This window comes from Python bivittatus, unplaced genomic scaffold, assembly GCF_059951505.1.
Source record: "Python bivittatus isolate LINGU-HERP-01145 unplaced genomic scaffold, Pbiv_v1 ctg000020_np1212, whole genome shotgun sequence".
In the NCBI taxonomy this organism is placed as follows: domain Eukaryota; kingdom Metazoa; phylum Chordata; class Lepidosauria; order Squamata; family Pythonidae; genus Python; species Python bivittatus.
This window is the reverse complement of record NW_028277030.1, coordinates 16,344,358-16,359,354: the sequence shown is the minus strand read 5'-3', so window position 1 is coordinate 16,359,354 and position 14,997 is coordinate 16,344,358. Positions and strand designations below refer to the sequence as shown.

Here is a 14,997-nt window from a genome sequence, read left to right as displayed (position 1 = left end):
GATGTAAATCCAGTCCAATCAATCTTTATTACGGTCAGTGACCAGCACAAACATAAAACTCACGACAAAATCTTTCTGTTGATAGAAGCTAAAATGCCAGTAGAATGAGAATTTTAAAAAGTTAACCAATTTCTTTTGTTAAAGATTATCACGTAACAAGACCTTACATATTTTTGTCAGTATGTCTTCAGGTTGATTACATCCGTTCAGAATTGAGAGAATCAACCTGAAGACATACCTCAAAAGAGGTAAGTAATAAGCTGTTATATCTTTAAATACTGAAATGAATGGGAAGTGAGCTCTTATTCTATTTATCTTGGATGTATTGCTTATTCTTACAAGGTTGGCCTATTAAACACCCAATCTTTAAATCTTTAAACTTCCAAACATTTCCAAATCCCCAAATTGCTGTGGTATTCTCTAGATGAAAGCACTTAGGGTTATTACCAAAGACAGCAAATAAATAATAGGTGCAAGTCTGAATTTGTATCCATCTCTAGTGGATGGCAACTGATTCAACATGAAATTCCATTGCTTAGGCTGTTCTCTATAACATGTTTACCTCACCCTCAGAAACAAATCCAACATTTGACATTTTAAAAAATAATCCCTATTAGGACCTGGTGCCTTTTTCATTTTCTAAATTGCAATTTGAGCATTATTCTCATGATTTAGACACCAAACCTGTGTGGTGAGGCTCACTGCTGTCTCAGGACTGGGCTACATAATTCTTTCCTGTGATGTTGATTTCACCTTAATTCCTATTTGCGCAGTCACAGAGCATGCAAAGCAGGGACTCTGATCTCATCCAACAGTAGCTGAGATGGGCACTAGAAACAGGGCTTTTTTGTAGTGGGGTTGAGGAAATTCCATCCAGGAGATGTTCTTTTAAATAATCAGATGTTCCCAAGCTATGTAAGGGTTTCAAAGGTAAACAGCAATATTTTGAATTATGTTCAGAAACCAACCACAGTGCAAAGATATATGCAAGGGGAAGATTTAAGATTATATTAACTGACTCTGTTCCATTCCCATGTTTGATCACTATGGAGCTCCATCAGCCAGGCGCCTACACTGGTTCAGCAGCTGGCCATCTAATGCAGGATCCACTTCATCCATACCAATAACAATACCAGGTTCAAGCTTATTATTAACCTTACAATCCAAGACACATCTGCCAGGGTGTGAACCCTTTGGACTCAATGAGGTTCACTTCTCAACAGATATGCATAGAATTGCCCTGGTTAAACACATGTCAAATAGAGGACACCAAAATGTTATCAATGATATGTGTTAATCTCTACTAAGCAATAAAAGGGGAGAAAGAAAAACAATTATTACCACGCAGTAACCTTAACTGCTGCTGAAGTATTTAATTTGTGTAATGGGTTGTGGTTTCTTTTTGCTTGTCTGGTTGCATTTCCTCATTAGTGTTTTAAAATCTGCCAATATGTAATTACTTTTCCAAGCTCAAGGGAAAACTGGAAAACTGGTTCTGCTGCACACATTCAATTGTCTTCCTAATAAATCTTTCCTGATATAAAAATGGAGTGTTGAGCAGATGCCCAAAAGAAAGTATAAGAAATGTATCTAATATTCTGAGGCTACAAAACTAGGATTATTCTTTATCTACCATTGTAATAAGATATTCCATATCAGCCATCATGCCACACTACTTGCTGTGACTGCAAAGGGAATAGTGAAACTTCTCCATATTTACTTTTGAACCTCTCAGAAATGCTAACATGTGGGGCAAGATCATGAGCATACAGGTGCATGTACACCCATGGCTCACATACATGCACACCCACAGAGTCTCTGCTGCTGAATGGCTGGAATTTCTGGCCATGCATCAAATCTAGCTCGGCCAGAAACATGTCCAGCAAAAGCAAGAGCCACTCACAGTGTCCTATCATTCAGACTCTGTTTTGCAGTGTTGGGGTTCCTCTGCTGTTCTTTCAGACACATAAACCCAACAGCATTTTTTTATTCCCCACAGAACAATCTCTTGCTGCGTGTATCTGGAAATAGCTCTTTGCTCTTGTAAACAATTCAAATGACTTAACAGAAGATGACTTTGGCCAATCCTGACATTCAGAAGTCCCAAAGGGTCCAGAAAGACAAACTGATCTGTGCTCACTCATACTCAGCTCTGTCCCGTGTGCAGCTGTTCAGTTATTCGAGGGCTTGGATGTGTAGGCACTGTTTTTAATTGCTCCATTGCCTGAAAACTCAAGTCGCTCGCTGTACTTTCATAAGACCTGCATCCAGAGCACTGACAAATTAAAAAATTTTGAGTTTGAGACCACCAAACTTTGCAGTACTCTTCAGCTCTGCAACATGCCAAAGAAGAAGGAGCATGAGGGTATATCCAACACCCCTTATTTCTACTTCTCTCAAATTTGCTTTGAAAGGTTCCTCAACCTCCTCATTGGGTGGGGGGGGAGTCTATATAAATACAATAAATAAATGCAAGCTTTCACACAGCACACGGTCTGTAGCCCCTGGAACAGCAAACAGCAACACAGCAAGCTCAGGTAGAAACTGCCCCTTAGCTACAGTGGATCCACCATACAGTCTTAACAGAAACGAGAGAGTTTCTCTCAGTCCACATAAAACCACGGCAGCAGAATCACTGCATTCTCTTATTACTCCAGATGCTGTTGTGGATTGGAGAGGTAGGAAATCACAGGCACAGCGCATGCAAAAGCATAAGAGAGGGAAACAGCTCCAAGATAATTCCGTGCGTGTCTCTGCCTGATAGCATAATTCTCTCTTCACCTGCAGAACTTCCAGAAGAGGCTGACCTCCACACATGCCTATTCCAACCTCGCTGTTATCTCACATATTGAAGTCTTTGCATTTTCCTTCAGCTCTGTGCCTTCTTTAATCTTTCCACAGCACTCATAAAATGTGGTGACCCAACTCATCGCCATATTTCAGTTGAAGCCTCACTACTGCCAAGTCAAGTATTACTGTTTGTTCTCAAACTAGCCCCAAAGGACATTTCCATGAATTTGGCATTTACTTCCAAGCTTGCATGGACTGATGGAAACATTCATTTAAAAGAAGAAAAGAAAAATCTAGGTGCTTAAATTTCCCAAGTCCAGCAGATCATTAATAGTACTGGCAACATAGCTTTACTGCTAGATCGCCAAATGTCAGAGCAATTTTAGCCAACAGAAACAAATTAAATTTCTTGGCCACTTGACCACCAAACTTTGCAGTACTCTTCAGCTCTGCAACATGCCAAAGAAGAAGGAGCATGAGGATATATCCAACACCCCTTATTTCTACTTCTTTCAAATTTGCTTTGAAAGGTTCCTCAATCTCCTCATTGGGTGGGGGGGGGGATGTGCAGAAAAGTCTTCAGAGACAAAGAGGAATCTATTCCAGTGGTTGTATGCATTTTATTGAATGGGAAGTGCTGGATTTCACCCAATACATCAAGGTGGCAAGCAAAAATATCTCTCACAAACCTCCAAAATAAACTATACAAGTGCCCCCCTCCCTGAAGCTGAAAGGCCTGCCAAGTGTGGAGAAAAGTCTGATAGTGAACTTCTAGCATACAACTACAGTAAGACTTAGCTGACTGACACCTGACTAACAGCTGAGCCAAAAAGAATATTTGATAGCTGTGAAAATCTCACAAAAAGATACCAAAACCATGGCTGAGAAGCAGATCCTTGTGGCTCTTGTGCTCAATTTAATCTGCTCTTGCCAAACTGATGCTTTCCAGACTGGATAAGCTAAAGTGTTGGATTATAACTCCCACCACCCAGGGAATGATGCAAATCCAGTATATCTGGAAGACACCAGAATAAGAAAGGCTAATCTAAGGCAAAAGACCTGTTTTATTATAGGTGCTCTAAGACGTAAGTCTTAGACAGATCATCATCATCAAGAGGTTACTACCTCAGTGCCACCTCTTATTTGAAGCAATACACAGCCATCATCTCCAAACCACACAAATTCATCCTGCCCCATCCTGGCATCGGATGTTTTATGCCCACACACACATACCTTTTATCATGACACCAAACCAGGGAGGTAAATTAAACTGAGAGTTGATGATCACTCAACTATTTTTTAGGGCTGAGCAGACATTTGAACCAGGGACTTCCAGTCTCAATCATATAGTCTTAACCAATGCAACAGTCTGGTTCTCAATCTTCCCCCCCCCCCCTTGGAGAGCTGTAGGTACCTATTATACATGCAGTCCCTCTTTAAAACTTCTTGGCTTTACCAAAGTCTAGATGGATAAAAGCCTCTGTGCAGCATGTGTAGCATACTTTCCCATCTCTAGTTATTGATCATGAAACCATTCAGAGAGCCATTTCAGATAATGGAAATGTAATCCCAGTGATGGCTTAAGAAGATTAGTGCATAATGACATCACAGTTTAAGAGCTGCCAGTTTGCATAACCCAGCCAATAAATAAACCACAGTTGGCTGGGTTCACAAAACAGAAACCATGCTTTACAAAGTCGAATAGCTGGCTTCACACAATACTTATGTCAAGCTAAAACTAAACAAACCACATGATAGCTTAGCGTAATGTAAGAATCCAGCCTGCATCTTCCTTGCCTGTCTTTGGAAACCTATAAACATCGTGCTGGCTGCTGTTAGAAAGACAATAGTAGACTACCACAATATTCATGTGGGAAGGACACCATCCTCATTCTTTGCAAGCAGACATAGTTGATTCTGGCCTAACCATCTCACTTCTCTTTTTTTTCCCTTCCTGTTTTGAAACTATTCTACTTCCTTCCTTCTTCTTCCTCCCAACTACATCCAGTTCCCAAGTATACTGATGTTTGGCCATATCAAGCAAGGCTACTTTCCACTCTGAAAATCATCATCATCACCACCACCATCAACTAAATTTCTCCATTTTTTCCATGTAGCACAGGCAGCAATTACTAGAGCTGATCCACTATATTATATTTTTCATTCATTTCAAGTGACATAGATGGAGGGCAGTGGGGAAATTCCTATGGATTGGATCCATTGTAAAATGTTGGAGTTACCCGAGCCGTCTTTATTTATTTATTTGTTTATTTTATTATTAAATTTGTATGCCACCTATCTCCCCCAATGGGTGACTCTGGGCAGCTCACAATTAAAAATCAAAAGCCTGTAAACAATAAAATACCCCATAAATAATTAAATTACTCAATCCATAAAAATCCACTATAAAACAAACCCTATACATAAATACTAAAAGCATTCAAGATGATGGGGGTAAAATCAATTACCCCACAAGCCACTTCCACTGATGCGAGCCCCCATCTGGCCCCCAGGCCTTCTGGCATAGCCAGAATTTCACACCTTTCCTAAGGGCCATGAGAGTGAGGGTACACCGCACCTCGGGAGGTAGATTGTTCCATAGAGCAGGGGTCTTTCAATTTAAGTGGAAAAACCCTAGTCGCGACCAAGATTGAATCAAATAACACTTAACAAGCTGGAAAAGTAAGGTTAACTGGTGACCAGTAAACTACCAAGTAATATGCAATCAATGGATAAAATCCTTTCCTTAAACACTTAAATTTGCTTCCCTGGTGTAATTCCTATGATTTGGTGGGAACTACTTTGAAAGTAGTTTAAACAATTTGGGAAACAATCTGTATTAATACAACATGGGCATTTTAAAACAAAAGCAACTATTTAACGTTCCTGAAATAAATCTAAACAGATCTAAGACTAAATGTAGTCTTAATGTCATGTCACCCTTACTCAAAATAATCAAATCTAATCTAACCTTACTCAAAATAATCACTGTAGTCAAAATCCACCTCAATCTCTCCTTCAACCTCCAAACTAGTCATCCAGCTCAAATCAATCCAGAAAGGCCAGACTGCGAAGTGGGCAATTAAAAAACAAAAACACAACTACCAGCCTGAGATTGTGTTTTCATCATCTCATTAAGACTGTCCACACTGAATTTCAAAGCTTCCAAGTAAAACTAATCAAATGTTTTGGCTTTGTACAGTAATAGCCATAATAGTGGGCCTCTATTAAAAGACAAGATAGGAAGGAGAAGAATGTGGGGAACCAATTTCTCACATTACAGTTATTTGTTTGATTGACAATACAGTCCATCCCAAGAGTTAGACCTCCCAGGTCCTGCCTCAACACTCAACTTTTGCACAAGGATCCTGGCTTATTCCCTTTGTCTCCCACCACCACCACCTCCTTAACCTAAGGCTGACCATGCAGCTCAGAACAGCCTCAGGCTGAACCCTGATCACTGTCAGGGCTGCTTTGGGGCCCTGGCTGTTCTTCTAATTTTTTTTTTTTTTTTTTTGGTTCTTGGCTGCATTTACATCCCACCTATGCTGCAGGAACCAAGCAGTAGAAGTTCTCCTGGGCCAAATGTGTCTTCCCAGCAGCCCTTTGAGGTAGGTTAAGTTGAGAGACAGGGATTGGTTCAAAGCCCTCCCCCCCCACCTGGGGAGGGGTTTTGAGGTCTAATAGGATTTTAACCTGGGCCTTCCCCAATCCTCCTTCATTGCTCTGTCCTCAGAGGAAGGGAAGAGAGAAGGAAAAGACAGGGAGGCTGACTTTTCATTCCTTCAGAGTAAATCCGCCTGTCAGATCTCCTGCGCGCGGAATGTTGCATAATCAGCACTAAATAAAGTATGGTTCTAATAGTAGGAAAGTTCAGAGAGTTTCTTCCCCCCCCCTCCCCCCTCTCATTATTTTATTACTTTGGAAAGCTTGAGAGCTCCAACTGTATAAATGCCAATAACTTCCCAAGTTTTTTAAGGCTCCTGCTGAAGTAAGAGATCAGATTTTAGCAAGTGCTTTGCAGGCAACCAGCCAAAAGCCTTCTGATTCACTAAAAGCAACGAGTGGACAAGAGAGGGAGGGGTCTGATAAAGTTGGCGAAGGAGGAGGGAGGATTAACTTCAGTTACCGCACAAATTAAAACGAGAAGAAGGAAAAAAAGGGGGGCGGCTCCTTCTTTTCCTCCCCCTGCCAAGTGCGCCCATTTGCCGCGCGCAAACGCCTTTCCTTCCAACCGCAAACTCATTTCCAGCCAAGCTCCGAGAGTCGCTTTCTGCTGCTTTTGCTCTCGCTCTAGCTCTCACTTCCCTTCAGAGTCCCGTTCCCGTGTTGTTTTTTCGTACTGTAACTGGATCGGGTTTTTTTCCAGGAAGGTAAGGCTACGGCGCCGCTTTCCGGCTCGCGAGGTGGCTCAGATTTCCCCGAGTTGAATCCGTGTGGACGGGATCAGCTCCTTCCCAACGCGAAAAGACCGCAACAGAAAGGCTGGCAAACAGGTGCATTCCGGGCGCGACGGACGCCGGAGCAGCGAACGGGGAAGGTGCGCCCGGCAGAGCCTTCAGTTCCCGCCGCATCGGGGCTCCTTAGCGGCGCGCGGGAAGCAGCGACGCAAGGCGGCTGGGGCAGGCCTCCAGGCGCGCAAGGCACCTGCTCTGCCAACTCCGGAATAGTCCAGATCGCGAGGCGAGGCGAGGCGAGGCGAGGCGAGGCGAGGCGGGGTGGGGTGGGGCGGAGCTGCTCTGCTCGCACGTGTTGCGTTTACCCCAGTTTCTAGCTGCGGAAAAGACTTCTCCCCCTCACGCACACCCTCGCTTAACAAAAGAAAGCACAGCTAAAAACGCCTCTTTAGAGTATCCTGGAAAAAAATGGGGTCGACTCCACCAAACTACAGTACCCACCACTGTACTTCCCCCCCCCCTCACGTCACGTCCCTCCCTTGTATCAAGCATCGTACGACAGGTAGAGATACGCGGGGAGTAACACCGGCCTTTCTAAGTTCCTTTTCCAATCTATACTCCCCCCCCCCGCTTCCGGGCTGGTTTCTTAAGAAAGGGGGGGGCTTGGCCCATCCGATTCTATTGTCGGCCTCTGCCCCCCTCCCCCCCCCCGCTTTCCGCCGCCCCACTCTTTAAGGAAGAAACTGGCGATTTTAAGTGTGAGCTCCTGATCAAAGCCGCAGCCACACGCCCCCCTCTCTCTCGGGCTCCCAGCACAGAAGCTCCTGCCCGCACCGTCCACAACCTTTTGCAGCGGTTAACTTTTCCCTCTCACCTCATTAGCCAGTCTCAGGCCCTCCACAGAAGCATTCGCTACTGCAAAGGCTCCTGCCGTCCACGAGGCAACGGCAGCCGTGTGGGAAGGGCGCCGGGCGGAGTGGACTCGAGGAAAACGCTGACGGTCCTTTGGTTCACGCTGCGGCTCCAGCGCTCGCCGAACGGAAAAGTTCGGAGAGCGAGAGGCGCCGCTTTGCAGAGCAAGTGATTATCCGCCGGTTTTACTGGAGAGGAGATCAGCAGAATAAACCAGACTATAAAAACGCCCAGGAGCTTACATGGGAGCGGTAGCCCTCTATTAAAGGTGCCTCCCCGGGCTATGCCCCAAGTCCACGCCGGCACCCCAGAGGGACGAAAGGGGGGGAGAGTCAGAGGAGAGGAGGGGAGTCAGGGCGCTTACCTGGACTTGGATGCAGAGCAGCAGGTAATGGAACCATCTGGGGAGAAAGGAGCGAAAAAACAAAAGATCAGAGGACGAGGTGAAACGGTTAAACTTCGGAAAAAGACAACCAGACCCACGCGGCGTGGCTTTGTTTATAACGGTCGCGAGTAATATCGTCAGAGCCGGACCGCTTTGTTTTTCTCAGGGGAAAACCGCCGCCGCCCGCCCCCCCTTCCCCCCCAGCCGCCGCAACAGATCCAAACCACCCAAACCGGGACTTTGAGAAAGCAAAGGCAGGCAGGCGCGCGCGCCGGGGAGAGAGGGGGGAGATGCCACCATCCTTACAGGCAAGTGCAGGCGGAGAGCGGGGAATAAGACATCGCTGAGTGAGGTGGAGCGGCGGGGGATGGTCAAGTGGCTTCAAGTGAACGGCGTCAAATCCCCCGCCGCAGGCTGGCCATGGGAAGGGTCCTGCTCCGTGAAGCTCCGCCGCTTTCCAGCGATCTCGCTTGGCGCTGAGCAGCAGTGAGGAGAAGTTGAAAGCCTGCCTGCTTTGCCTCCACCGAATGACTCCCTTAGACATCAGCTCTCCTCTTCTCCCCCCCCCCGCTCTCTCCTCCTCCTCCTGCTTTGGGGATGGATGTGTGTGTGCGTGCGCGCGGGTGTGCGTGTGTCTCACTCCCTCTCTCGCGCTCGATCTCTGGAGCGGTGAAGGTCCTGCTTGATTGTCAGTAACTTCCGATCGTCAGCAAACAAGCCTCCCCCCGGTCGCGCCTCCCCCCTTCTCAGCCTATTCTTCCCCGGCTCTTTCTTGGATCCGGCTGCTGCCCAGACCAAAGAGCAGCCCTGCAACCAGCCTGTGCTTTGGCGCTCAAGGATGGCTCTCGGATCCCAGAGGGCTCTCTGGCTGTCTCCCCGCCTCTCCTCCTGATCGAGCGCAGCCTCCGACCAGCGCAGGGCGGCGGCGACGGGCAGGTTCCTGGCGAGGGCATCGAAGAGGAAGGGGCGAGGGCTTGCTCGGCCGAGGACAACCCGAATGGGGCGACCAGCCTCGTCCCGCCGCCGATCCAGCGCCTTCTCCGCCTTAGTCTCCCTCTTGTCTTCTCTCAACATCCTCCCCACCGCGCGAGAGAGCGCGCATCCTCGGCCAGCGAAGGGAGGTGCTGGCTGCTGCTGCACTTGCTGGAGGCGAGGGACAATCGGGAAGCCAGCTGGCTGCCGGCCCCCGCCTCCCTCCAGTCCCGTGGCGGGCGTGGAGCCTCCACCTGGGCAGCCAGCGGCGACCGCAGCAATCCGGGGACAAAGCGAGCGTAGCCAAGGCGCCCGTCTTCTGGTGCGGAGGAGCGGGCGGCTGACAGGCGAGACCGAGGCAGGGAGGTTGGAAGGGGAGAGAGCTCTCCAGCAGGGCTGTTTGCCCGGCTCGAGCGGCCATGTTCCGAGGCAGTCTATCCCTCCAAAAGCAGGAGGGGGCGGCGGCGCACGGGAAGTCGCCTCCCTACCCTCACGACTTGTGGGCCTCCCAGAAATATGTCATCCCAACTGAAAAGGTGTTGTTGGAGTAGTTGGAAACTTTCGGTCTGTCTGATCTCCCCTATTCCGAGGCCCTGTCTACAGTAGCAGTGCACTTCGGAATCCAGGATCAAAAAGAGGAGGACACAGGCTGCAGGGGAGAAATGTTATAGGTCTGTGGTATGTAGGTCTGTGGTCTTTCCAGCCTGCCATCTTGGAATTGGTTGGTGTATCATGAATATCTTTTCTTACTTGCGGTTTAAAGCACCATCCATTAAAGCATCCCAGTTCTCCCTTATCCCTAACCACAGCACAAACATGCCTCGGCAACACTGGGATTTTTTGCTATGTCCCTGGGGTGTTGCCTTCATCTCATTCCTAGTCCATAATTGAGACAGGCTTAAGTCGTCCTTAGCCAGACTGGTGTTAAATAGCTTTTCCCCCTTTATTCCAACACTGTCCAAGGACAGCCTCATGTCACTCACTATCTTGGGAAGAAGTCAGTTGACTAGAATGACCCTGAGAACCAAGGCAGTCAAGGCAGGAATAGGGATCGGCAATGAGGAGAGCAAATGTCATGTTGCTATAGTTTTGGCACAGATAGGTGGCCCCAAGTCAATAGAAAGAATGGCCACCATAAATTAGGTTGTCTGGATGGTGGCTTCCATCCTGTGATCCTCCGTGCTAACCAAATGCCTTGTCATCGCTGTTGGGTGCCAATGCTTTCAGGCCAATGATCGATCCATGTGGCTTGTACACACACCCTTCCAGTGACCTATGGGAGAAAGCTCATTACCTTCCTAAGACACACCACTGATCTGGCCTTGCCTTCCCCAGAAGGGGTAGTAAAGCACTATGAGGTTTCACTCTGTCTGGCAGGACCCAATCAGTTTAAGCAGGAAAGATTAGTTGTTCTGGAACAAGAGGGATTGACCTACGACTGTTTAAATCCTAGGTTGGGTACAAGATAGGGCCAGGGTGAGGAGAACACCAGAGTTGCCAGGATGGTCTGGTATGAATGTAAATTGCAAGTAAGAGCTTGACAAATACTCTGACCCAAGAGGAGTTCTTTCAGTAACAAGATGTGGTAAACGAGCTCTGCTATGTTGGGAGGACAGTTCACCTCCTCATTTTATTGAGTGGGGTCCTGGAACCACTGTAAAGGACAACTAGGAGCAGTAAAAGCCTAAACAACTTCACCCTTTAAGAGGAAACTATTGAATGAAAGAGAGCAGCTGCATGGCCATGAGAAGGGACTCCTGACTTCACCTATGTTGGAGCCCAAGCCAAAAGTTGTAGAACCAGGAACCTGAAAGAGAGCCCCTGTTTTTTCTTGGATGGAGAGCCTTTTAAGATTGGTTTATGAAGTTGGGAAGGAGACCCAATCTCAGTCAAAAAGGGAAGAGGAGATCTGAGCAGAAGGGACCCTCGGTGTCTGATCCCAAGGGACCTTGCTTCAGCTGGAAATCACAATTCCTTTTGCCTGCTGCCTCTGTGGGTGTACTATGCACTCAAGAGGAAGCTTTGCATTTGCCTAGATTTTTTCAGCTCACCTAGAAATTAGAAGTCTCAGACCAGGTCATCTTTAACAGCAGGCACCATACGAAATCCAGCTCTGTGTAATCTCCTTCCTTCTGCCTTCTTCACTCCCCTTCCCTGACCAGAAATGGCATTGTCCATTAATGAAGTATAGCCATCTCTCAATGGATTTTAACAACAGCAAGTTGTTTTTGCCTATATCCATAGCAGCATTGGATAACCTGTGACCCTAATCCTAACCCTTTGTGGAAATCCCCTGATCAAGATTGCTGAGGACAGATACCAGAGTTTCCTACCATTTTGAGGTATCAAACACTTTTAGTATGCCCTAAAATGGGCATATCTCTGTTAAAAGAAATATAAAATTAGCCCCACCTTTATGTATGATGTGAGCCTATCCTCTGTGGGTGTCAGCTATCCAAAAATATTAAGTAAGTTCAAAAGGTTACCTATCCCTTATTTAAGGGAGTAACTTCCTTAGGGCCAGATTAAGATTTCTGCCTCTGTCTCCCCCTCTGCACCCCCTCTCCCAGCCTAATCCTATACATTAAGAGGACTATTCAACTTTTTCAGCTAAATTAGGAAGATTTTAAAATGTGCATTTGCCCAACATTAAATCCAATATACCAAAATGATGGCTGTTGGCTAGAAGCATCTGAGTGGAATTGCTGATACAATTATCAATCAATGTTATACAGTGTATGGATAGTGTTTGGATAAACCTGGATTCATATCCTTGATTTGGGCTTCTTGTGGTCTTTCAGGCTAAATTCAGACTTCTATCTGTAAAAAAAGGGGGGGGAACTGAAATACATGCTTTTTTGGAGTTACACAAGCACTTTTTTTCACAAGAAATGAACCCCACCGCGGCCATCACATCCTTCCTCCCCCCCACCCCCACCCTCGATTGCCTATGGATTCTGATTCACTGTAAGTCTTGATAAAAACGATGACATGAATCATCCCAGTTGCATTTAAACCAAATTTCATCCTTTCTGGATTGTAGAAAGTTGCAAGGATGTATGTCTTCATGTAATATGTGTGTGGGAAATACATTGGTGTGCTTTTAGACACTGACACTAAAAAGCATGTTTGAGCATCTCATTCCTGGACTTTTGGAAACATGTACAGATATCACAGCAGGCCAAGATATTCAAGGTAGCCAGCTTTAAAGCAATCAAAACTTCAGGTTTTATGTTCCTAGCCCCTGCCCCCTTTTATAACACTGTCAGGCAAAGATGGGATGTGTGTCAAAAATTGTGGTTATTAAGGTATTCATGGCATATTAAGAAAGTATGGATGAGTTCCTGCTGAGGGCAGAAATGTACATGAGCTACTCTAGCGCCACAGTTGAAGGAAGAACACAGAATAGGTTAACAATAAGAAGCTTAAGGCAGTGCCCGGGATTGCAAAAAGGTCTTTGTGTTTATGGAGTGAAATGGGGAGATTTCACACTGAAAGAGTGCCAGTTTTAGTTTGGCCACACTGACATATAATAGGGAAATAGCATAAATCAAGCTTCCCCATTCATACCTCCTCCAGATGTGTTGGGCTTCCAGCTCCTTGAGTATCAGACATCTGGGAACTGAAATGCAACACATCTGGAGGTTACCAAGTTGGGAAAAGTTAGCATGACCAATAGGGAGAAATAGCTTGAGGGGAGGGGAGAGGAAGAGAACTGCAGTGATACCACCTTCCCTTAAAACTATATGGACCTTCCTACATAGGAATGTATAGGACAGCACAATATATCTATATAGTCTATATAAACCAGTGTTTTTCAAACTTAGCAACTTTAAGATGTGTGGATTTCAACTCCCAGGATTCCCCAGCCAGCATGCCAAGTTTGTCAAGTTTGAAAAATGCTGATATAAGCAGAACAAAAATCCAAGCATAAATAAATTAAAAGAGAATTATAAAAATGGGCTATGTGTTACTGAATAAGAGGAAGTAGTTTCATTGCCACTATAGCAATTGTCTGTAATTCCACAAATATCAATGGATCTCATGCAATGAAGAAAATTATGATTGCAACGCCTGGTTTCTAAATAGAAATTATTGTACAAGGGATGAGAGAAAAAAAACTTCACTGTAAAGGGCTGTCATGAAAAATGTTGATTTCTTACAAGGAAGCATGGTTACAAAAAGGAAATCAGGATGTATGTGGGGAGAAAAGCCAGTAATGTTGGAAAGAAAGTTATGCCTTGTGACAGTCTGAAGGGCACCTGCAATCTAATCTCAGTAAGTCCATCAACCTGTCTAAACAATACCACTTCAGATTGCAAGTGAAGAATGCATAGAGTTAATTTAGTTGGTTTGGATGATACAATTCAGACAAAGATTGACAAATCCAATGTGTGAGAAAGGGAAAGGAAGGAGATAGCTGCAAGGAGTGCCACACATTTACCTCTGAGAAGCGACGCAGGAAGCATTTTCCATCTACAAGCAGACAAAAAAGCACCTTAAGCTCATTATGAAGTCAAGCCAAGGAGAGAACACTATGAGTTGCTTGTTTCAGAAAATAATAATCTCTTTAACCTGCATTTCTTCAAGAGATACCTTGAATTTGTTGGACACCCTGCTGAACACTGGGCCATGCCATCTTCAAACAGCTGGATTGGCCAGCAGGCTGTGCTGATTGGCAAAATCAGTGGATGAGAACATAGTACCCAGATGCTCTGAGGACAATTTTCTTACAGAAGAACCAGACCAACATTAAGCTGTAGGTGTCCTGGGGAAAGGAGACGTGTGTAAGTTCAAAAGGGTTTTTCAATACCTTGTTAGTCCAACTGATCAAGGCAGGTCCTTGTGTCAGTACTATCAATGTGTAAACATTGGCAATATCTACAGAATGAACTCCCATTACAGGGTCTTCCTTCTACATCTGGCTTTGGTGCCTATTTCTTAGTTGGATTTTGATAAGGCTGTTTTCCATTTTTATGCAATTTTATTCTGCTTTGATGTGAATCTGCATTACTTATTTAATAAAAGTTTTGTTTTTATATATTTTACCAATGTAAGCCATGTTAGCATGTGTAGGGAAAATGGCACAGGAATGTAGAAAAAAATACATACCTACTTATGTACAACTAGCATGATGATAGCTTTACAAAGCTATTTTTTTCTTATTGCTGCTTCTGCCACACTGGGAGATTATTTATGTCTGAGCCTCTTCCCCCCCCCCCCATGTTTTCACGAGTAAAGTAAAAAAAAAAAAAAGTCAAAGGAATTTTCCCACATCCCAGCTGTTTCCCACCAGTTGCCAGTCTGAAAGAGTTTTCAAACACTTCGCTTGCCATCTAGTGGTCAAGTAATGAGGGTGAAAATAGTATTTTGGAGCAAATAACCTGCCTGTGCTATTTGAGATGAAGGAAAAGGTCCAGTCTCTTCTTTTTGAACCAGCAGCTCTTATGCGAGAGCCAAATTTGAAGACATTTGCACTGAGGGCAAAGGTTTATGGCTCAGAATCTAAAATATGGGAAAAAACTAGGTTACATTTGTTTA

General features: G+C 45.3%; 1 protein-coding gene across 3 annotated transcripts in view; it reads right to left on the bottom strand.

Annotated features, from left to right (window-relative positions):
• Positions 1-14,220, bottom strand: part of FGF18 (fibroblast growth factor 18) — a 117,790-nt gene extending 103,570 nt beyond the window's left edge. The window contains exons 1-5 of one of the 3 annotated variants that reach the window (XM_088134996.1): positions 14,053-14,220; positions 13,901-13,932; positions 13,027-13,078; positions 8,791-12,276; positions 8,464-8,500 (exon numbers count right to left, since the gene is read on the bottom strand). In XM_088134996.1, the coding sequence (XP_087991122.1) occupies positions 8,464-8,500; positions 8,791-8,825 (72 nt within the window). In that variant the 5' untranslated portion in view covers positions 8,826-12,276; positions 13,027-13,078; positions 13,901-13,932; positions 14,053-14,220. Of the gene's footprint in view, positions 1-8,061; positions 8,288-8,463; positions 8,626-8,790; positions 12,277-13,026; positions 13,079-13,900; positions 13,933-14,052 lie in introns of those variants that run through there. The other 2 variants (XM_088135003.1, XM_088135000.1) reach the window with 2 other exon arrangements.
• Positions 14,221-14,997: the final 777 nt, after the last annotated feature.